Here is a 24,944-nt window from a genome sequence, read left to right as displayed (position 1 = left end):
GAAAGTAGTAATAAAATATAAGACAATTTTCGCCTCTGAATAATTATTTAAAGCGTACAATTTATTCTTTAATCTTATTAGGTAGATATTGTGGCTAATTCGCGGACCTTTTAGCCTCTTTAAGAAATAAGGAACACATGAAAAGAAAACAATTACATGTATATGAACTTTCTTAGACACATGAACAAATTCTGTGAAACCAGAAAATAAAGTTCATTTTGTTGAAATTTTAAAGATGCTATTAATTACTTGCATTTACTTTTGCAAAAAAGACAAATTGTTCAATTTTTTAAAAATTTTATTTCATTATATTGCAACTGTAACCCATACCGTAGAATTGTAAGATTACAATTTAATTTGGACTTTAAAAATATGACTTTTTGACCCGTTAAAACTTTTTACAGAAATTAACATAATTTTTTTTTCATATTGGTTTATGTAACAACCCTATTTGCAAAAACATATCATTATAAATTATATCTAATTTAAAAAAAAATCTAACATTTTTTGTGCATTAAATATCAAAAGTGCTACATGCTCTCTGAGGTAAAAAAATGATTTTTTTGCTCGTAAATTCAACAGTTCGAATATACATTTGGAAAGCATCAATTTTAACAACTGAAACAAAAATATGCAAAACTTTCAACAAAAGAGGGCATCTATAAGGTGCATTGTATTTTACTAAAAAAATGACTTGGCTCTTACACGACCTTTGTCAATCCATTGCGTGATGATTTTCTGCCATTTATAGCGATACATTTCTTCATTATTTTTTGGAATTGATATACACCAGATATCATATCAGGGAGTATGACTATCACTACAATGCAGCTTATCATTGCTGCTCCAATAGAACCAATTGCTGTTGAAGACGGCCTATTATCCGGGGCACTTGTTTGTTTCCGTAAACTAGACGTAAGGTCTTCTTTAGCTATAAATAAAGCTTTTTTCCTCATCATAATTGTTTCTTGTACTGTGAAATTGTTTTCACGGCAAATGCAAACACATTGCACGGTTCCGTTTGTGATTTGAACAGTTTCTGTGGCGTTACTTATGCTTGAATCCGTAGGATTTTGTAATGGTAGAGATGCTGATGAATAAGATGAATGAATGTTTGTCGAATGCAATGGTGATGAAACAGGAAATGTTGACTGATATGAATTCGATGTCGCAAAAGAGGACGAGAAGGATGAAGAGGAGGAGAAGTGGGAGCTTTTGTCTTCTTGTGTTGTTACGTCTAACGTTGCTGAAATTACTAATGTAGTTTCTGATGTTGATTGGTATGGATTCGTTGCTGTTGCCATTGATGCTTCAGCTGCTGTTGTTGTGGATGAGGGCGAGTAGTAGGAGGAGGAGGAGGAGGAGGAGGAGGAGGTACCTATTTCTTGTGAAGTAGGAATTGAATAGGATGAACTGGTCGCTACTGAAAACGATTGTGAATTTGATGATGGAGATGTATTTATGTCTTCTTGTGTTGATACTTCTGAAAGTTTTGATACTGATGCAGTCATTGTTGATACTTGTGGTACAACCGATGCTAGGGATAAAGCTGTCGATGTGGATGACGTTGTGGGTTCAATAAAAAGTGACAATTCTGTTGATATTGATGATAGAGGCGGGATTTCTGAGAAAGATGATAAAGATGTTTGTGATGGAGATGTAGACTCTTCAACAAGAGAAGTTGATAAAATGGATGTACCTTTATACGTAGTTACTTCCATCTCGCTTTCATGATTTAAAGAATTTGATTGTGAAAACGATGGTGAGGAACGGAAAGTTGCTGTTGATGATTCTGTCGAACGCTGGTGAGATATTGTTAAAAAAAATGATGCCGTTGTGTCTGAATTTAATGATCCAATTGAAAAAGTATTTGAATATGGAATCATTGCAGTTGTAGATGGTGTAAGTGTTGATTTTTCAGATATCGATGGAATTGTTGCTGTTGATATTAATGTTGGTTTAGATAGTTTTGTTTCTGTTGATGTTGCTGAATGTGACAAGTCTTCTGCAGTTGCTGAAATATAAGATGATGATGATGAATGTGAATTTCCCCATGAAGAAGGTTGTGTGTGCGGTAACGACCCTGTAAAAAAGGAGTCGTTTGTGTCTATTGCTGATGTTGATGTCATTTTCGTAGAAAAAGACTGCAACGATGGATTCGTTGCTGCTGATGATGATTGTGGATGATGGGATGAATCCAATATCGGTGTGGACGTTGAGGTTGATTGGTCCATTACAGATAAAGTTGGTGACAGTGTTGATGGCAATGTATTGGTTTTCGCAGACGTAGCTGATAGTGACGTTGTTTCTATTAGAGAAGAAGAAGAAGAAGTAGAAGAAGAAGAAGAAGAAGAAGAAGAAGAAGAAGAAGAAGAAGAAGGCAGCGTTTGTGGGGATTGATTAATCGTTGCTGATGTTGATCGGAGAAGACTGGAAGATTCCGACGTCGGTGTTGAAGTTGATGTTTGTAGGGAAGATAAAAACAACGAAGCAGAGAATCCCATTGTCCCTGATGATGGTAAATTATGTTGAATAGATGATGTCGATTGGTCTATTGCTATCGATGCTGAAGAGGATTGTGGTGGCAACTCAGTCAAATCTGATTGTACTGTTTGGTGAGATGAATAAGAACTCAATGATGAATCAGAAACAGTTCGATAAGGTGTCGTCGTTGGAATCGATTCCGTTGCGGCTGCTGAAGCTAAAAAATCATATAAAAATTAATTGTACGAATGAATTGATAGAATGTACTATTTTTTTTCTCAACATTCAATATATGTATATATTCAAATACCGTATAACGGGTAATTTTCACTGCTGTGATTTTTTACGAATTTGTCTTAAAATAGGGCGATTTGAATTTTTACGCGTAATTTTTTTACGAATTGGACAAAATCATCTGTGGTAAAAGAGGAGGAAATTTCACTGAGACTTTGTTACAGTTAACACATACAAATTAGAAAATCGTTTTTCTGTTAACGAGTCCTTATATTATTGATTGTGGTTATTCATTTACCTTTATTTCATATGTGATATACACTTTACTTATTAATCTAGGCATCATCATTGAAATACACCATGTGGTCGTCTCAGATCGATTTACCGGGGAAAAAAGAGAGACAATTCCATTTCAAAATGTTTTCTCTCTCTTTCTTTCTCTCCCAACCAAAAGAGTCATCTAGCTACTAACTTGGCATTATACGTAGTTTTGAAAATATATTCAAGACTGAATAGAAAGATCTGAACTGTCATCACCACGTGACCAAAAATGCTCAAATATACCTACATTTACAGCCATCAGGGACTGAGCTGAGGGTCATGAACATTGCTCTCATACGTACGATGTAGAAAATTTACGTGCAGTGTGTTTTTTACTTCTGTGAAAATTTACACGTTTAATTTTTACGGACTCGTAAAACTCGTAAAAATAAGTAAAAATTAGCAGCACGTAAAAAATACCCGTTAAACGGTATAATCCGTATTTAAAAACACGACTCGGTATTGAACTAAACATACTTATCTCACATGGGTGTTTTAAGACGAAAAAAGATGTAGAGGAACCAGGCACTGACTGTGTCGATGAACTTAAAAGACATGTGTTTCTGCCATCCCAGTCGAAACTATAGCTTTTACAGGATAAGTTATTTGAACACATATTTTCACACTCTGTCCAACTAGAAACTGATGTATTCAGGTTGTACGAATTTTCAGTTGTTTGCAAAGATTGATATGTATAACAAAACGAATAATCAATGCTGTTATTCCGTTGGGTTGAGGCCTGGTCCAGCGTTTTCTCTACCAATTCATAAAAATATACATCAATCGTTTATCGTTTGACATATAAGTTGATTTAATCATATTGATATTTGTTCAACACACAGGGAAAGTAAAACTAAATTGATTGAATGATCCAATAATTAAAAAAATGATATTAATAAAATTCTCAATAACCATAATATATTAAACGGTATGTTATGAGGCTTGTTTAAGGCACACGTGAACTTGAAAACAATTTCAAGCATCTGCGGTGCCGAGGGAGAAAGTAATAAGCAATGCGTACTATTGTACTTACCATTTGAACACTGTTTTGTAGAGAATATACAATATTCACACCATGGAGTGGATTTGCCAACGTTTGAGTTGCTAAGCTTACACTTCTTTTCATCAGCTTTGAAAACGTAGCCCAAACAAGTAGCGTCCACTGCACATAGAATTTCACACTCTGTGAGAGAATCAACCAACGAAAATCGAAAGTCGGCTGCGTTCATCCTACATAATTCTGATGAAGAATTATATCTAAAATCTCTACATTGGAACTCATTCAAACACATGTTCTTGCAGTGAAAAAACGATGGCGCCGTGGTTTCATGAAGAATAAGTTCATTCCTGAAGTACGTTTGATGATGAAAAAATAACGTTGCGTCATCACAGAGTAATTCAGAAAATTCTGCAATAAAATATTGATATCACATTTTAATTTACTTCAAAATGTCATTATGAAACGTTTAGGGATTTTATTTCTTTTAAGATAAACAGTAGATAAAGCAACACGAAAAATGTATCTTCAAACTACAATTTTTCTTATGAAAAAGGATATATTCATAATATTTGTTATTTTATGTAAAAAAAAATACTCTGTTAATAAATAGTTAATTAAATTAAAGAAGAAACATTTCTTAAATGAAAGGTTGATATAAAAAAAACTTTGTGTCGATTAAAATAGCGGATTTGATCGGACGTTATTTCTTTTCTATAATAAGACCAAGTGGGTTATTTATATTTGAATTTATTTTCATTGATATAGTGCGGATCAAATAACAGTTGATACATGCGTAGTCAAACAGTAACAAATATACTATAGTTTACCTGATTGACATTGTTTTTCGTAGAAGCGACAGGGGACACAAGTAGAAACCTCACGATGGACCTTAGTGTTACTCAGTGTACATCTTTGGGTGTTGTCATCGTATGCAAAGCCATAACATGTCTCGTCATTCTCGCATTCCTCTTGACATTGTTCAAGAGTAACAACCTTGGAGATTAGATCACTGGCACTTAGTTTGCACGTTTCGTCCATTATCCTAAACGCTCTGCAAATGTTATCAAAATCACAACTTGTTTGGCAGGTGGTTGCGTTTTGTCCATGAAGAATGCTGTAAAAGGACTTGGTTTTGGTATTTTCACCATGGTTGAGAAAAGTCAAATTATTGCAGCTTTTGGGCATTGGAGTAGTGGTTACCACATCTGTGACGAAAGTACATGATACATTAAGTATTATTTAAAATTAAGATTAACACATCGATAAAATCACATTAGGAAAGATTGATAGAAAATCACAATCTAAAACGTATGCAGTTAGTAAAAATCAACCTTAAATAGTTCAATATGCAGTATCCGATTGCACTCTAAATTGGAAAAAAAATTGAGTATAAAATTAAATCTACCTTTTATTTTATTTATTAAGTTGATTGAATTCTTTTAAACTTCGGACATTGCATGTTCATCTATTGATTCAATAACAAATACGTCACCAGGACGTGATGATGCTTTTATCAAGTAAGAATATTTATTTCCAATGACAAGAAAAAAAAAACAAGTCTTTTAAAGGGTCGTCCATATTGATTCGAAATGTCAGTAGATTAAGTACGTGTATTATTAGTATCCAGCAGTCTCTCATGTATTCCATACAATCAGTATTAGTTGAATAAAATATCGAAACGCAATTATAACGCATATAGAATTGATAAATGGTAAACTTATTAAGTGAACATACTTCTTCCATTAAAAAATTTAAAAAAAAAGAGAAAAAAAGTTAAAAACATATCGACAAATTTTTCCATCATCAGATATGTTGCAACCGTTCAACCAGTCAGTTTCTAAAAAGAGACTCTTTGCCAACTGGTATTTTTTCTGCTTAGAATGAAAAAAAAAATAATGTTACTTTATCTTGCAAATAAACATTTAAAAAACATACATTATTAAAATTTCATTAATTATTATTTTTGTATGTTTGTCTTTTGTGTTTTTTTGTTTGTTTTTTTTTGGGGGGGGGGGGTGGGATTTTTTTGCGGTAGAAAAGTTAAATACGTACTTGACTGACATTTCTTCTCATAGAATTGGCAGGACAAACAGGACGAGTCGGTAATGAAGTCTGGATCGTTACTCAGTCGGCATCTCTGGTTGTCAGAATTATATGTATACCCAGAGCAATTACCATCATTCATGCAACTGATTTGGCATTGTTCAAAGGTTAAAACTTGAAAAGTTAAATCGCTGGCACTCAGTCTACAATTGCCATTCTCCAGCGTAAATTCTCGACAGAGTTGTTCGTTGTCACACACGTTTCTACAGCTACTAATGTCAGTTTCTGAGAAGGACCTGTAAATCCCTTTGCCTCTAGATTGCAATCCATGATCAAGAAATGATATGGAAGAACAAGGATATGCCTCAGTTGTAGTGGCACCATCTGAAACTGTAACATGTTACGCATGATATAGATAGGATTTGTTGTGTTTAATAATCTGTTTGTCGCATATAGGAGGGCTATGATATGTTGATATGGACCAACACATCTACTTCCCACTTGCAGTACTATGTACACCAGATTAAGGTTTGTTTGTTAAATAATGCTCAGTGAGTGGTTAATTGTTTACTGTCTTAAAGAGGAAACTAACCCTTATCCCTGAAACCCAAAACTACGGTATTTTAATCACCAATAGCTATGCAGTTTTTTTCCCGTTTGTATATTTTCAAATTATATTTGCATATCAAATGAAGAAAATAATTGCATTTTTTATAGCTTATTATTTTTTGTATTGAATATGTTATTTGAAATAAACAAGTTAATCTAGTACACTAAAAAGATTAAAAATCGATATGGCAATTTTTAAATTTGTTTTAATGAAATGGTTTAATGTGTTCAGAATATGATGTCTCCCTTTGTAAAGGTTTACCGACATCGAAATCAAAAGATAATTGCTTCTGCTATCAATTAGACCGTAAATCTATAAATGTTGTTCTTTGATTTGTACGAATACATGTTAAAGGTATCGTGAAAATCCAATTTTTTACTATATAATTCCACTGATGTTAAAAGAAATCTTTATTGATGACTAATGTGTGTATGTTAGCATCGATGTGTCCTACATATAAAGTAAAAAAAGAATTTTAAAAAAATGTGGCTTTTCAATACAGTAAAACTCGTTTAGTACGAACACTGATATTGCGAATTCACGGATATAGCGAAGTCATCTTGGATCCCCAGCTATGTTAATTTAATGAATTTATTATACAATTATAACGAATTACGGATATAACGAAGTAATTTCTTAGGTCCCAGTGACTTCGTTATAACCGAGTTTTGCTGTATTTCATATACATTGTTTGTTTCGTATTAATACAATTCGTGACATAAAACCATAAAAATCTACAAATGTATCAAAATTTGGAAACATTAATTAATCAATATACTACCTTCTGCTGCAAAGAGGACGAAGATCAAAATGATTTGTAGAATGTCAACAAACATCTGGAAATGAAAGATATAATTTACAAATAAAATTGAAAAAGTGGCCCATAGGCCAATCAATTCCTTTGGCAACAATAATCATAAAAATAAGCATTATAGAGTCACACACAAAATAAATGAACACTGCAGTGGACACATTCCTCAATTAAGAGATTTTTTCAAACGTATGTCTACATATGGTTTTGCCAGAAATTGAATCGTTTTTGTATTTGTATGTTTTTACATTAAAATTACATATAAAAACAGGGTTTATTTCAAAATCATTTTTTTTTTCAAAATAATCCATTGAATATTGAATATTGAATATTCCAATGTGACTCAACCTTACCCCTGAAGACGATGACTTTGACAACTTTAATCAACACTATCTGAGGTAGGTTAATTTCCCACGCGTTGCAGCTTTTTTTTTACCAATTGTTTTTAGAGGAATTAAACAAAACATAATTTACATATATCCGTATGAAAATTCAAACTCTAGCAGGGCCACATCCAACATCCATAGAACATGACTTTCACAATTGTGAATCCATCGTTCCTGACAATGCTTCCACACAAGTTTCATTTCTTCTATCCAATTGGTTTCTTTAAGCCTTTCTTTAAAATTTCTATTTAAAATTTTTGAATTCTATTTGGTGTCCCATCTTTCCTTCAGAAATTATAATTTGAATTCTGTAGATCCATTTTTCGCGAGTACTTAATTTCGCGATTTAACTGTATTTCTACGATATCGCGATAATATGAATTAGCGAACATAAAATATTCATCATAATTTCTTATTGTTTTTGTGTATCCTTAAAATAAAAGCGAGGTTTTAAAATCCTTTACTGATAATTTTACATGTTTGCTTGCTTTTCTATTCAACGTATTTTCCTTAATTAAAATATATCTATATCTATTCCTGTTAGCAATAACATAATTGCCTATTGTGACCCCAGTCTACCCTTAGGGGATCAAGTTTTGAACAAACTTAAAAATACCCTACCAGAGAATGTTTCCACATAAATAAGAGTTTTTTTTCTGGCTGATTCAGGTTTAAGAAAAAAGTTATTTTAGAGTTTACTTTATATACTTCAAAGTAAAATGTTGACCTTCCATATTGTGACATTGAAGTGCATCTCAAAAATGTAAAAAGTTTATAGGCAGACAGAGTCAGAGACAGACACACGCCGAACAAGCATTGATAAGAAATGCTAACTTGAGCTTTCAGTTTAGGTGAGCTAATAATGTTAATAGGATCAACACTTTTTTTTAATAAATGTAAAAACCGAACAAAAAGTTCAATGCTCATATCTTAAAAAAGCCCATGATATGTTGCGAGGAAATGAATTATGTAGATTATTTTGCACTAATAAAGAATATAAAGCATTATAAACCACACAGAAAATTTTTGATACATGTAGTATGTTATAGAGATAGTCAACTAATCAATAAAAAATGTATTACTGCAATCCAAATCCAATATTTTAAACTGTATTTCTCAATTAAAAATCATATGCAATTCAACAAGCTACCAATTTTTACATTTAATAACATCTACTTGTCAAAGTGAATATATAAGAATGTTGGTGGATTAAATTTTCCCCTTCAAATATTAACTTGAATAATCTTATCCCTGCTTCTTTTGAATATGTCAAGTGAAATCAATATACCCTTACTTATTTCCACAACAGTATTATACAAATATTCCGGACCAAACACATTCTCAATATAAGCACCTATTTCCCCCACACAAGACAGCAAGAAGAAACTTGCAAACATCTTTTGGAGATTTCACACGGAGAAAATATCTACCACCTGAGACCAACTTGTTATTTCAAATGAGGATTAAAGAATCGATGCTTTAAATATAGACATAAGAATTTATGGATCTCCTTTGGACTGTTTCTCATCAAAAACAGAAGCTGTAGTTTGTAAACTTATCATGAACTCAGCTTCTTAATCGTGTGAATTAGATTTCATCCCTACCAAAAATACTCAAGTTAGTCAATGACATTTTTGCTGTCTGTTGTATATCTGAAAGTGTACTACATTTTTTTTTTGATATCTGTGTACAGAACTTCTTATTATAGATTCAGATAAAATGGGATTCTTAATTTTGCCTGTAATGTTGACCATTTGCAATGACATTAATGGAAAAAAAAGAATAATTCTTACATTCGTTCGTTTCTAAGGTGTTTTAAACACAGAAGGGATTGAATATGAGTTTAATTTGCGGTTGCTTTCAGACTAAACAAAGGCAAGTAAGTCAGCCAACTAGGAATAATCTAATCATGTTAATGACTAGAAAGTGTTCATATAATAAACAATTAGTAAAATTTTAAGGAGACAGTACGGCGCATCTTATTCATGAACTGACTTTAAAAAAAAATCCGATTTGGTTCGGTATTGTTGTAGTACTCATAAAAGTATAAACTTTCAGAAAATTTTAATTTTCTCCATGAAATTTTTCGAAATATTTTATTCATATTAATAATTCTGAATAACTCATAAGTATTTACATCACAACGTGTTACAGGGTTCAGCCTTCTGTACTATTATGCATGTGTGTGTAATTACTGTAAACAAAACACATGCAGGGCTCGCGAAGATTCTCCCGGACATGTTTGTTGATATAACATGTCTTTTCTACTTTTCTCGGGTAATTATTGTTCAAATTGTTTAAAATAACTACAACTATATTTTTTTAAACAATAGTTTTTTTGGAGTTGATTTTAATCAACTCTCCTATGCAGTTACTCAGACAAACCGAAAGTGAAACAGTGTTTGGACCTCAGCACAAATCATTGCTGCTGACAAGACTTAGTTCTTGAAAATAATTGATAAATAAATTAAATGTAATGTAAAACTATGCCAAAGCATTGTTTTTCAAGGAAACTTATTTTTAAATACCTTGAAAATTGTCAGATTTTAAATGGTACGAACAATTTAAATATTTATTGTAGTTGTATGTATTCCTACGCCAGAGTTCAATATAGTCTCGTTCAACTCGACGCTCGGCTGTCTCCGTAAATCCTTGTCGGAGATTTACGGTGTCAGCCGAGCGTCTGGTTGAACGAGACTAGAGTTCAATATTGCTGGGATCCATACAATTTTCGAGAAATATTTCTACTACTGATTCATAGTTTGATTGAATTAATTTTATCTTTAATATTATTCAACATGATTCATATGTGGGTTTCTCGACATTCTTGTCGAAAAAGTCCAAAAATTCATATTATAAAAATGTGCGAAATTCAAATTAGATACTACTTGTACTTGTCATGCAAAATAAAATATCATTGACTTTAAAATAAATAAACATCGACAAAATCAACTCCCGTCAGTTCTTCAGTACTTTGATTGTCATAGGAGTTGCTATAAGTTCAGGTCTGTAAATGAGGCCCTTTAGGCGTTATTTGACATATTCATTCTAAAATAAAATTGGTAAACCTATTAATACATTATCGAGAAAGTGGTGATGTGTTCCGTTTTGAGCCCCTTTTACCTCGAATACCGTGATAACCGTAGTCGGGCGAAGATCTTGTAGTTTTCAGCACGTGTCAATTACTGTCAATCAAAATCCACATGGTACAAATAATCGATATCAGATTATTCAGGCTTGTTCGACCCTAAAATTATCGTAAGCTCATAATTACTTACATTATGGAATGTGAAAGGGATTTATATCTGTTTCACCTGTCATAATCAACGTTTTTTTTCTTTTTTCCCAGCTATACAATGGGTAAATCTGAAGTTATTCATGCATGTGTTTTTAGCTGTACAGTCTCTTTAAGGGTTTATCTTTTCCCTAAAGGTATAAAGATAACCCTCGTGATTTGATCTGAATTATTTCTTCATTTCTTTTCAATACAAATTGACAACTTGATGTTAAAGTATAAGTAAAAGTACTGTGCTATTGCTAATGTACATCAGTACGTTAGATTAAAAAAGGTCAAGTCTGATATCATTATGATTATTTTATATTTATAAGTTTTTGACCTGTCGAGGACTGGTTAGAATAAGATTTTATATTATTGCCCTGAATTTTTTTATAGAGCTATGAATTACAGTCGGAACTATTAAAAACTAGAGGAGAACATACTCGGTAGAAGCAATATTATCATCATCATATTTTTGTCCATTTGATTTTAAACTTTCTTCTTCTTTTTTAAAGATGCCGTTTATTATACGGTATTTAAGCAAATGAAATTTCTAGTTTTAACATTAGATGGAAATGTTACTGTCATAATATGATATTTTTCACCACAGTGTGAAAAGAAACAAATTAACAACGTTATTCAAATAGCAACCGACATCAAAATATATATCAGTGTAATTCAAATCAGAAGTATCTTTATAAATAAAACCACCAACATTTGTAAAATTGTAAATTATAAAATTTGGCAATTGATTTTACATTAAAACAAAAACCTTAATATTGTATCCTCCATTCAAAAGAAAATGAAAATGTTAATATGTGTAATGCAATATGAGCAAAAAATAAGTATTCCATATACTTACAGTTTTTATGCCAAAAAAAAAACATGGGAAAGGCTACGGGAAAATAGGATTTATAAAAAAAAATGGCTTGTACTTCCTAAAGTTGACTTTTTCAATGAAATTATTGTATACACACATTTGAGTATTTGAATTAAATAACATGAATGAACATCATATCGATTGTTCCTACAAAGACCAAACAGTTTAAAAAAAAATTAAAGTTCGTTTATATCGTTCAAGATATTTGAAAAAAAAAAAGAAAAAACATTTAATGCTACATCTTAATATAGAAAAAAATATTTATGTTTCAAACATAACCACAACGGTTGTTGTTTTCATTGACACAATTGTCACACTGTTTGTAATTTAACATGAAAAGCATGTATTATATCAATTAATTTAAGAGCGATTTTTTTTCTGGATCAAATTTATGAATTCAGCAATATGCATCTAATGCTTCTTATCATCAACCTTCTTATTGTATTCAATGTGTAACGACTACACTTTGTACCTTACAAATGAATGGTCCGATATTCTTAATTTGTTCATAAAGGGGAGATAATTTAAAATAAAAAAAAAAAGAAGGTGCAAAATAATTTGCTCCTTATATATTTTCAATCATGTGAATTTTTTTTTTTCTTTCACTGTTATCTAGCAATACATATTTAACTTGTTTTAAATGATCCAAAATTGTTAAATATCTCTTCGTTATACATTGAATTCCTTCATTATGTGTATAAAGCAATAAGGACTTCCAACGCTTGGACTCTTAGTAATGAGAATGCAGAATTAGCTGTTTAAAAAAAACTGTTTAAATAATTAAGGCCATGTTCTGTAAACAAAAATATTGACTAGTGACCTTAATTTCTTAATCAAGCGTGCGGCAAATAATGTGTGAAGCAACAAATGTTATATATGGGTCAATATAAGAAAATGTTTAGTGAAAATAGGATCTGTATTTAGCTTCAGAGTTTAAAGCATTTAATAAATATTCTTTTGTTTCATGTATTACTTTTAGTTGAGGAAAATAAAACTTCATTTACATGACTAAAATTAACGAAACATATAGCAAAACATCTATATTTGCAGATGTATAAGTTGATTTCAAAATTAATTCTAAGAACTTGGTTTCTTCCTAAGTATTAGGACACTTTATGTTTTTTTTATACCGCAAATACAACAGGAAGGATCAAAGAAGAATGATATGATATACAAGGGTTGTTCCAAAAGAAGTGTAACAATATGCACCGCGTTTAACACTGGCGCTGTACTGTATAAAATGATTCAACAAAAATTTTATTATGAAAATTCTAATTTGAAGTGAAATTTTGATTAAATTTCGTCGAACATTTAACAAGATATTGAAGTTTATAGCCTGATGTATACGTGACATCGCTGCGTCATGAATTTACGTATTTTATTGGGTTAGAATTTGTGTATAAATAAAAAAATTTCCAAATTTGAAAAAGACCAGAACAACACAATATTTTGAAACAGATATACCATGGACACTTTATAACTGTTTTAAAAATTAGGCAAGGTTACCGTCTTTTTCGGATATCTACGCAAAGCCTTTTGTCTCCAGACCAGGGAATAAAAAGGTTGGACATGCGAATAGTGATACTAAGCATTTTTGCTTTGATGGATAAAAATCACTAGAAAATGTACTGAAATTGATATATCAACCTAAAATTAAAGTCGAGTGAGCAGGGATCCCTTAACATGGTTCCAGTATCTGATAAAAGTATATGTCATGTTAATAAATAAATTAAATAGACAGAAGATATACGCCCTGTAAAAAACCCAAAACAAGGGTACTACGTCATGAGCTATATCATAAAGCTACGTTTATGACTTCTTAAAGAGACCTCTAAAACTGATCGCTTATTACAAAATATCCAATATAATACCCAATCGATTATAAAAAAGGAAATTAGACACTTTATGATGCATTAACATTTTCAGATCTGAATTGAAATAGATAAACATCTCAAAGCACACGTTTTCGTCTCTTTTTGCGGATATCACACGATTTTATCGCATCTGTAACATTACTTTTTGATCAACGCTCGTATAACCTATTTTGTGGTAATACATTTTTTTTCCAATACTGAAATGCATCATTAATTATGATTTATATGTATTTGAAACCAATAACAAGGAAAGTTGTAATTATCTCCTCTTTTCTTGTTCCTAATACTATCCAAAAAATCAAAATAATCTTATTACATAAAAAAGCAAACAATCCATTTGCTTGAAAAACATTCAAAATAAACATTGAATAAGCTTTGACTAAGAAAATATCTAAAATTTGCTTAAATGATAAATTTATATATTTAGCACTTACCATCTAGCAGAGTCCTCGAATAACTGTCACAGACGTCGCAAGAGATTGTATGCAATCTAAATTTTTATTCTTCAATTCAGAATTGATTTTTGTTTTCGAGTTGAAGATTATCAAGGTGTTTCAAAGAAATTCACAACATGTTCATTATCATATATTGGCAAACAGAATGGATCGTATTTGTGACTTTTGTGTTCTCTATATTTCTTTTTCGATTTGCACAAACATGCTTTGCTTTGTTTGCTCTGTGCAAATAGGCCAGTTTTTCTGTCGATGATCTTCGAGTACGGATATAAAACAAACCCGCAAGTCAATTTAAAAGTCGATAGAAAAACAAAACTGTTTTTTTATTAAAGACATAATTACATGTACAAATTAACATTCAACTATTGATCGCATCATTGAAAATCGTTGTCTGAAAATTTTAACATTTTTTTTCCTTTAAATATTTACTTTAAATTGAATGTTTAAAAGCTATGTGCTTGCATTTCCCCAGTGTCAACAAAATTCAAAAGGTACTACACTGTATATAAATAAAGATGACTTTGACGCATATTTTTCATTAAAAACTACAATGAGGAAATTGCGTGTTATTTTATAAAATCCTCACGTAAAATACGTCTATATTTCCTTCTTCATCTCAGTGGTGTTTTTCAATTTTGAGAATAGTACTATAACATTTACAACAATTCGTAAATATACTGGATAAAATGCAATTGCAAATGCACTTATATCATTTATTCAGTAAATGCATTAAATATTGCACATTCTTCCATGTGTTTACCTTTACAACTTAATTCAAAATCCACTGATTTTTGTTGATATAATATGTATTTTCTACTTCTCCCGGGTAATAACTGGTCAAAGTGTTTAAAATAACTACAATTTTATTTTTTTTAAATAGTTGTTTTTTTCATAGAAGTTGCTATAACCTAAGTTCAGTTCTGTAAATGAGGCCCATGAGAGGTTATTTGACATATCTATTTTACACTTAAAATAAACTGAAATTAGTAAATCTATTATAATATTATCGAGAAAGGGATGATTTGTGCCGTTTAGAGTCCTTTTTTTACCTCGTATACCATGATAACTGTAGTTGGGCGAAGTTCTTGTAGTTTTCAGGACGTGTCAATTAATGTCAATCAAAATCCACATGGTACAAATAATCGATATTAGATTATTCAGGCTTGTTTTACCTTAAAATTATCGTTAGCACATGATTAATTTCATTATAGAATGTGAAAGGGATTTATATGTGTTTCACCTGTCATAATCAACGTTATTTCTTTTTTCCTAGCTATACAATGGGTAAATCTGAAGTTATTCATGCATGTGTTTTTAGCTGTACAGTCTCTTTAAGGGTTTATCTTTTCCCTAAAGGTATAAAGATAACCCTCGTGATTTGATCTGAATTATTTCTTCATCTTTTCTCAATACAAATTGAAAACGTGATGTTAAAGTATAAGTAAAAATAACTTTTCTATTCTTAATGTAAATTAGTATGTTAGATTAAAAAGGGTCAAGTCTGATATCATCATGATTATTTTATATTTATAAGTTTTTGACCAATCGAGGACAAGTAAGAAAAAGATCGTATAGTATTTTCCTGACTGTTTTTTTTAGAGCTATGAATTAGAATCGGAACTATTAAGAAGCGATATTATCATCATCAAAGTTTTGTCCATTTGATTTTAAACTTTCTTCTTCTTTTGTAATGATATCGTTCATTGATACTATTGCCACACTGTATCGTAATTTAACATTAAAGGCATGCATTTTAACAATTAGTTCAAGAGCGATTTTTTTCTGAATCAATATTATGAACGCAGCAATGTGCAGCTTATGCTTCTAAATATCGACCTTCTTATGGTATTCAATGTATAACGACCACACTTTGTACCTTATAAATGAATGGTCCGATGTTCTTAATTTGTTCATTAAGGGGAGATCACTTTTAAACATATATTAAAGTGCAAAATAATTTGGTTCTTATATGTTGCAAGTCATGTGAATTTGGTTTATTTTACTTGCATTGTTATCTAGCAATCTAGCAATACGTAGTTAACTTATTTAAAATGATTAAAAAATTGTTCAATATCCCTTCTTTATACATTGAATACCTTAATCATGTGTATTAGCAATAATGAATTCCAATGCTTGGACTTTAGGAAATAAGAATGCAAAAATAGCTTTGTTTAAAAACCGTTTATATAATTAAGGTAATGTTCTGTAAACAAAAATATTGACTATTGACTTTAATTTCTTCATTAAGCGTGCGGCTAATAATGTATGGGTCAATATAAGAAAGTGTTAAGTGGAAATAATATCTGTATTTAGTTTCAGTGTTTAAAGCATTCAATAAATATTCTTTTGTTTCATGTGTTACTTTTAGTTGAGGAAAATAAAACTTCATTGACATGACTGAAATTAACGAAATATTCAGCAAAACATTAATATTTGCAGATGTGTAAATTGGTTTCAAAATTAATTCCAAGAACTTTGTATTTTTTTAAATATTGGCCACTTACTTTTTTATACTGCAAATCAATCGAAAAGGATTAGTGTAGAACGAATGTAATGTACAAGGGTTGATCCAAAAGTAATGTCATACTGTGCACCGCGTTTAACAATGGCGATGTATTGTATAAAATGATACATCCAAATTATCATTATCAAAATTCTAATTTAAGGTGAAATTTTGATTAAATTTCGTTAAAAACTTAACACGACATTGATGTGTATAGCCTGATACATACGTGACATCGCTGCGTCATGAATTTACGTCTTTTTTGAGGTTTGTATTTGTGTATAAATAACATTATTTCAAAAAATGAAAAAGACCCAAACAACACAATATTTTGAAACAGATATACCATAGACACTTTTAAATGTTTTAAAAAATTGAGGGAACGTAACCGTCCATTTCGGATATCGACGCAATGTCTTTTGTCTCCAAACCAGGGAATAAAAAAGCTGGACATGCGACTAGTGATACATGTACGAAGCATTTTTTGCTTTGATGGATAGAAATTACTAAAAGATGTACTGGAATTGATATATTAACCTAAAATTAAAAGCGAGTGAACAGGGTTCCCTTAACGTGGTTCCAATATCTGATAAAAGTATATGTCATAATTAAAAAATGTAAAATAGAGCATCGTGACCAATTTTTATAGAGTACAAAATTACGAAATTCTACCAAAATGCAAAGATCTAGAAATTACGTCGGTGTCGTGCGGCGACTATCGGTGCTTCACGCTCTACACTAATCTTTATATTATTTATCATAATGCATTAACATTTTCAGATCTGAATTGAAATAGATAGACATCTTAAAGCACACGTTTTCGTCTCTTTATGCGGATATCACACGATTTTATCGCATCTATAACATTTTTTTTGATCAACGCTCGTATAAACTATTTTGTGGTGATACAGTTTTTTTCAATGATGAAATGTTGCATTAATTATGATTTCAATATATTTGACAGCAATAACAAGGAAAGTTGTATTTATCTCCTCTTTTTTGTTCCTAATACTAACCAAAAAATCAATATAATCTAATTACACAAAAAAAAAAAAAAAAAAAAAACAATTCATTTGCTTGACAAACATTTAGAATAAACATTAAATAAGCTTTGACTAAGAAAATATCTAAAATTTGCTTCAATGAGACATTTATATATTTAGCACTTACCGTCTCCGATTACCAGTCACAGACGTCGCAAGAGAAAGTATGCAAACTATATTTTTATTCTTCAATTCATAATTGATTTTTTTTTTGAGTTGAAGATTTTCGAGGTGTTTCAATGAAATCTACAACATATAAAAGGCAAACAGACTGGCACGTATTTGTGACTATTTTGTTCTTTATATTTTTATTTCTAATTGCACAATCATGCTTTTTTAGTTTGCTCTGTGTAAATAGGTTAGTTTTCCTGTCGATGATTTTCAAGTACTGATACAAACCAAACCCGCGAGTCAATTTCAAAGTCGATAGAGAAACAAAACAATGTTTTTTGTCTTATTAAAGAACATATTTACATGTACAAATTAACATTTAACTATTGATCGTATCACATAAAATATTTGTCTGAAAAATTTAACATTTTTTTTTCATTTAAATATATACTTTAAAATGAATGTTTAAAAGTTATCTGCCTGCATTTCTCCGGTGTCATCAAAATTCAAAAGGTACTATAAAAAGAAAGATGAATTTGAGGCATATTTGTAATTTTTTTTCCATATTTGTTCTCCACCTCCTCCTCCCACCCCTTCCCCCCAAACTTTCCATTTTCTTTCTACTCTGTTATCAATTTTTGTATTGTTATTATTACATGTTTTTTCTTTTCCTTCTCATGTTTTCTCTACAGTACATATATTTTTTTTTTATTTTCAACCTAAGCAATTAACCATTATTTTTCTATTTTTTTTTTATTTTCATTTTCCTATCATAAGCTATATGTTTTGTTTATTTATTTTTTGCACTGTACCTCCTTCCAATACTATTTATAATATTAATCTATTTTACAAAATTCAGTTGCAATATATATGTATATATATCTTATATAAAATTATATGATTACTCATATTATACCTTGACTACAAGAGAGAACATAAATAGGCATTATGCCTGCTGTTTAATCCATTTCAATGTATCTATATACTTGAATCAAATACTTCTTAAATTAAATTAAACTATTTTTCATTAAATACTACAATGAGGAATGTGCGTGTTGTTTTATAAAATCTAACGTAAATTACGTCTATATTTTCTTCTTCATCTCAGTGGTGTTTTTTTTTTCAATTTTGAGAATAGTACTATAACATTTACAACAATTCGGAAATATGCTGGATAAAATTGCAAATGCAAATGCACTTATATCATTTATCCAGTAAATGCATTAAATATTGCACATTCTTCCATGTGTTTACCTTCACAACTTAATTCAAAATCCACTAATTTTCCTAAAGTTGACGGAAATTGTCCAACATCTATTGTACTTTGTTTGTACCTCACTGTAAGTTTCACTGACTCCACTGTACCCAATTGTGCCCTACTGTACATTTCTACTGACCAGCATTGTACCTCACTGTACGCCACTATACAGTCCTACTGACTTCCACTGTACCTCTTTGTTTGCCATTATACAGGGCACTGACCAGCACTGTACCCCACTGTACGCCACTGTACCGGGCACTGACCATCACTGTACCCCTCTGTACCCCACTGTACATTTCTACTGACCAGCACTGTACCCCTCTGTACCCCACTGTACATTTCTACTGACCAGCACTGTACCCCACTGTACGTCACTGTACAAGGCACGGACAATCACTGTAACCCCAGTATACGCTACTGTACCATTAATTTGATAAATAAAATCTTTCTTATAATCTACAGTATGATATTTTCTTCGATATTCAGTTTTATGCTTATGTATATAGCATTAACATTATGCACATCATTGCATATAAAGCATAGGAAAATCACCTCTCTAGCCAGCATGGTTACATCATTTTTTTTTATTGGTGATGACAAGCCTTCGTTTAAATGGTCTGGCCGTCAATTCTCTCTCTCTCTCTCTATCTATCTCTCTCTCTCTCATTTAAAGCGGGCGTTAAACCATAGTCTCAAGCTAAAACACAGCCCAAAAGCATAATACCTTGTGTTGCACAGAGCAGGGCTACCAAGAAAATTGGTCGAAATTTCATGTACATCTGATAATTGAAGACATGATTTGCATGTAAAATCTCATAATGTATGAAATATTTCAGCGCTTTTTCTAAAAAAAACCTTTAAAGTAGCGTGAGGATATGTAATTAAATGTAGATTAAAGGTGATCTTAATGCTACCTTTAAGCCATCTAAACTGCTTAAATTTAATTAATAGTGCGTAAAGTAGCTTATTAACGCATTGAGATTGATTTAGGTCCTTAAAGGCAGCTCAAAGACAATCGTTAAGCACCTGTAACCATTATTGCTGATCAGAGTATTGTAGTTATTCTTTTTATCTACCATATTAACCTCCTGCTAATTCAATCGTGATCAACGGATAAAAAAATTGAACATTTATTCGATTTATTCATAATAACACTGCCGTGCGTCAGGACAAACCCTGTAGGTATATCTTGTAATTCTGTAATCCAGTTCCCATTTTTTATTAAGTTCAACAAACAGTACATTTTAATTGCATATAAATTAATAAACGATAGCTTGTCTAGACACAAAACAACGATTTTAGTATTTGATTTTTTATGAACATGCTTTTTTTCTGCGTAACAGATCAACCATGATTTCTTAAAATATTTTTAAAAAATGAGAAACATAATTCTTTTATCTTGTTTCATAATTTATTTTTGATAATTGACTATTAGGTAATATATATCAATATAAGAAATATTCATCCTACATAATCTCAAGAAATTGCCCAAATATGCACGATCCAGACGCAATTACAACCCATACTGATTATAATTACATTTAAAAAACACATTTACAGCAATTTTCATCAGTCAAATTAAACCATGATATGTTTGATGTGTATCTTTTAAACAATCAATTTCATAGCTTTACATTGCATGTGGCATTTGGTCATGATTTTTACAGATGATTTACCCTTCGTATGAAATATTTAATTAACACAGCATTGAAACATTCATGTATGATAAACTGTGCACTTATGCCTTTTTTTACTTGTACATATTTCTAATTTAAAGATTATATAATTACAAAAAAAAAAACAAAAAAACAGAATAAGACAAATATGTTATGTATACGTTGTACATTTTGTGTTAATCTCAAGTATTCTCTCAAGTTGAACAAACTTTAGCCTTAAATAGATATGCAGAAACGAATAAAACACATTAAGACATGTATTACAAATTTATGCCGCACAATTAAGCAAAACCAATTGAGTCTAGCTAAATATGGATGTAACCTCCCTTTTTTTACTTTTGTTTAGCAGATCTAAAATGAAATTTGAAACATTTAAAATTGATAAATAGAAAACGTATTATAAACCTATTATTTAAAATCATTATTTTATTCTTAAATATGTCTTATATGATAACTTGGTCAACTGTATAAAAGATTACTAAATTAAGTTTTATGTGAATGTATGTTCTTTCTCATATACAAATTCTATATAAAAACGTATTTTGGCGTAAATATGAAGTCTTTGAGACTAATGGAAATTATGAATTAAATATCATGTGTAAATATTCTAAAAATCAATCGCTATCGACTTTGTATTTTTTAATTAAACATTGAGGGCATTGTTTTCTACTCTTATGAAATTTCTAGGCACACGCTCATACAATTTCAAAAGCTGATTTAGAGAGAGAGAGAGAGAGAGAGAGAGAGAGAGAGAGAGAGAGAGAGAGAGAGAGAGAGAGAGAGAGAGAGAGAGAGAGAGAGAGAGAGGGAGAGAGAGAGAGAGAGAGAGAGAGAGAGAGAGAGAGCGAGAGAGAGAGAGAAAGGGAGAGAGGGGAGAGAGAGAGGTAAGGTTCCCTCAAGGGCCTTGGAACAGAGGCGGCTTGTGTGGTATCTGCTGCCAAAAAATTGCAATGAAAGAGAGAGAGAGAGAGAAAGGGAGGGAGGGGGAGAGAGAGAGAGAGAGAGAGAGAGAGAGAGAGAGAGAGAGAGAGAGAGAGAGAGAGAGAGAGAGAGAGAGAGAAAGGGAGGGAGGGGGAGAGAGAGAGAGAGAGAGAGGGGAGAGAGAGAGAGAGAGAGAGAGAGAGAGAGAAAGGGAGAGAGGGGAGAGAGAGAGGTAAGGTTCCCTCAAGGGCCTTGGAACAGAGGCGGCTTGTGTGGTATCTGCTGCCAAAAAATTGCAATGAAAATGGAGGAAAATGGCCAAGTTAAAAAATATCACAACGGGCATATCTGTGTTTTATGAAACGCCTTAAGTTTGATAAGCGACGAAGCCTCAACAGTGTCGCTTACACCGAACGTTTCTGCATATTATAGTGTATGTTTACAACTATCAACGCATGGCCTCCTCCCCTCCCCGAACAATCTAAATATAGGTCACCAAATAGTCCACCCTAGACATCTTTCCCACTGTTGCCAAAACAAGTATCCATCAGACTTAAAACATCGTAACAAAAAACTCGGTGACATGTATTATAGAGTTTTAAATCTAATGTTTAGTATTTTGTTATATAGACCGTGTCAAAGAAATTTATCTGTTCGCTAACTTGTTTTGAGAAAAAAAAAAACATGTATAAACCTCATCTCGAATGGTTCTTTTAACGACAAAAGTAATTCATTTAAAAAAAAAAATATGCTTCTATACAATTAAACATGTCTGAAAAGGGAGACAGCCAATATTAATTACCATGGTAAATGTAAATAATACAATGCTTATAGTTCAAATGCTATTAAAACTAATGTTGTTTTCATCGTTCTTATCGCCCCAATGATATGATTAGCATGCATCATATCAACTAGTTCAAGAGCAATTTTATTTTTCAAAATTTAAGTAAGAGCAATATAATTTGTTTAAATAAGAAACAAAACTTCATGTTGCAGCTTGTGAATCTATACTAAGCTGACGTTACTGTAAGTTGAAAATTAGTTCAATGGCTATTTCAAAATTTAAAAATCGACATGCCTAAGTATCTGTATAAAGAAGTATGTTTAAAGATCCCCAGTGTTTGTTGCTTACAGTAATAAAATTGCCTACTTGGATTAAATTTACGCAAAGTGTTTAATTGTCCTATCATTGACAAACAGAATTGAGCTGCTTGGTCAAAAGTTGGGTTGTTTTGGTAATTATTGTTCATCAATATTTTTTATACAGTTTTTATTTGCACAAACATTTGGTTTTTTTTTGCAATGTGCAAATAAGTTCCCTTTTTTGCAAAGGAACTTGTAATACTGTGATAAAGACAAACTTGCAGGACGTTAAAAAGTCAATTTTTTTAGTTTACAGCTGCAAAATGACAACTTCACTATTAGTCAAATTCTTTAAAATTTGTGTTCGAATATTTAAACTTTTTTTATTTCAAAAATATACTACATTATTTTTCTTTTCTTTTTAAGTTAAATATACAGCATTTAAATAGTTGCTCTTAAGCTTGATTTTCAATCTAAATTTGTTTTTCTTTTTCCTTCAACGCATGTTGAACGATCTTTTTTCCTGATTCCTGCAGTTTGTAGCTACCAGTAGCTAAACGAATTGGTTGGACGACCAGGGAGCTACAATGACTCCCATAGTATAAAAGTGCAATTTAAGGCACAAAAAATCGCTCTAAATTGTACTGATTAAACTACACAGAGTCTGATGAAAATATTAGTATAATTGAGTTATTCATGAAGTTAGTTATTAGTATTGTCAGTTAACTTGCCTCTGAATTCCTCTAAGCACCTTCGCTAGTCTCGTAAAGCGAAGTGGAAGTTTATATACATCTAATAATCATTATGGCGACCCTCGATCTCGATGTGATTTTTTTTTTCACTGATCGGTTGACTTGTTTTATTTAGTTCAAAAGTTTAGGCTGAAATGTTTAATGGCAAAGACTGACAGTTAAGATGTCTTTTGTATCATACATATTACAGTGTTATCCATCTGATGACTATTTGCTAGGGTTTACATGGAAAGGTCATTACCATTATACCTAAGGAAGCGAGTAGAAGCTGTGAAATATTTGGATAATTTAAAACAGTTCAATAATGAGTCATGGATATTGTCTTCAACGCCTCGGGTATGGTTCATACATGTATCTTATCTGATAACTTGATCTTAGTTGGACCCTAAAATTTGTTAAGCTGATGCAACAATCTTGCTAGTTTTTCTCCTATGTAAAACAATTGGAGTCCCGAAAAAATAGATAACATTACAGGCGCCGACTACCAGCATTGTCATTTATGGTAGATTCAGTGTAAATGGAGTGCGTCTTCCATTGGATAAGAAAAAAAAATAATAACTGGCAATTTTCACTTATTCAAAGGTGAATAAGGTCATTTAAAAAAAGAAAACAACTATATGTCTGTCGATGCTTCTAGCTCTGTGGTGTTCCCAGGTCGAACTTTTCTTCGTCGTTTAATAAACATAATATATTGTTTGTCTTATCCAAAATTATACATAAGATTGAAAAAAATCTCAAGTGTTGGTTCACAGTCACCGTGCCATTGTCGTTAACTATTTTTGTATTTTTTTTACCTGACAATCTTTTTTCTGAATACATTTGATCGGGTATTTTCTAACTTATAAAGGAAATCCAACCAGACCTGCCTAATAAGTCATTCCTATGGATGTTATTGATTGAACAATCTTTATGGCTAATCTTAAAGATAAACTGATGTGCATAAACTGTATTCTTGCTTATTTGCATTTAAAACAAAATAAGGTTGTGTATGTTTATGCTAATTGGTGTTAATCATTGACTCAAATTGGTTAAAAAACAACACATATTGACCTACCTTGTCAATGCAATGCTTGTTAAAATAACGAACATTGAAAACCTTTGATTGTTGAAGTGCAGCAAAATCCATAAGATAAACACTAGTTTTGTGTGTATGTGTAATACAGCGGATGTACTTTTACATGTATGGTTTTTTTTAAATGTCAACTAAATACATAGAAAA

At 31.2% G+C, this 24,944-nt stretch overlaps 1 protein-coding gene across 1 annotated transcript; it reads right to left on the bottom strand.

Moving 5' to 3' along the window:
* Window positions 1-365: 365 nt before the first annotated feature.
* On the bottom strand, window positions 366-7,523 carry LOC128173115 (serine-rich adhesin for platelets-like). Its single transcript, XM_052838837.1, has 6 exons — window positions 7,474-7,523; window positions 6,092-6,472; window positions 4,867-5,244; window positions 4,073-4,447; window positions 3,517-3,795; window positions 366-2,701 (listed from the first exon to the last, which is right to left on the bottom strand). The coding sequence occupies exons 2-6, from the start codon at window positions 6,222-6,224 to the stop codon at window positions 702-704; spliced, it is 3,165 nt and encodes a 1,054-aa protein (XP_052694797.1). The 5' UTR covers window positions 6,225-6,472; window positions 7,474-7,523; the 3' UTR covers window positions 366-701.
* Between the last annotated feature and the right edge of the window lie 17,421 nt (window positions 7,524-24,944).

The sequence above is a fragment of the Crassostrea angulata genome, chromosome 2, assembly GCF_025612915.1.
Source record: "Crassostrea angulata isolate pt1a10 chromosome 2, ASM2561291v2, whole genome shotgun sequence".
Classification (NCBI taxonomy): domain Eukaryota; kingdom Metazoa; phylum Mollusca; class Bivalvia; order Ostreida; family Ostreidae; genus Magallana; species Magallana angulata.
This window is presented reverse-complemented; position numbering and strand designations above follow the sequence as displayed.

Excerpts from the sequence above, each read along its gene's own strand:
- LOC128173115 (XM_052838837.1), bottom strand. The coding sequence starts at position 6,224 with ATGAATGATGGTAATTGCTCTGGGTATACATATAATTCTGACAACCAG. Across the intron at positions 4,448-4,866 it reads CGAAAAACAATGTCAATCAG|AATTTTCTGAATTACTCTGT; the intron begins GTAAACTATAGT and ends ATTTTATTGCAG. Across the intron at positions 3,796-4,072 it reads TACAAAACAGTGTTCAAATG|AGAAAACGCTGGACCAGGCC; the intron begins GTAAGTACAATA and ends ATGAATTGGTAG.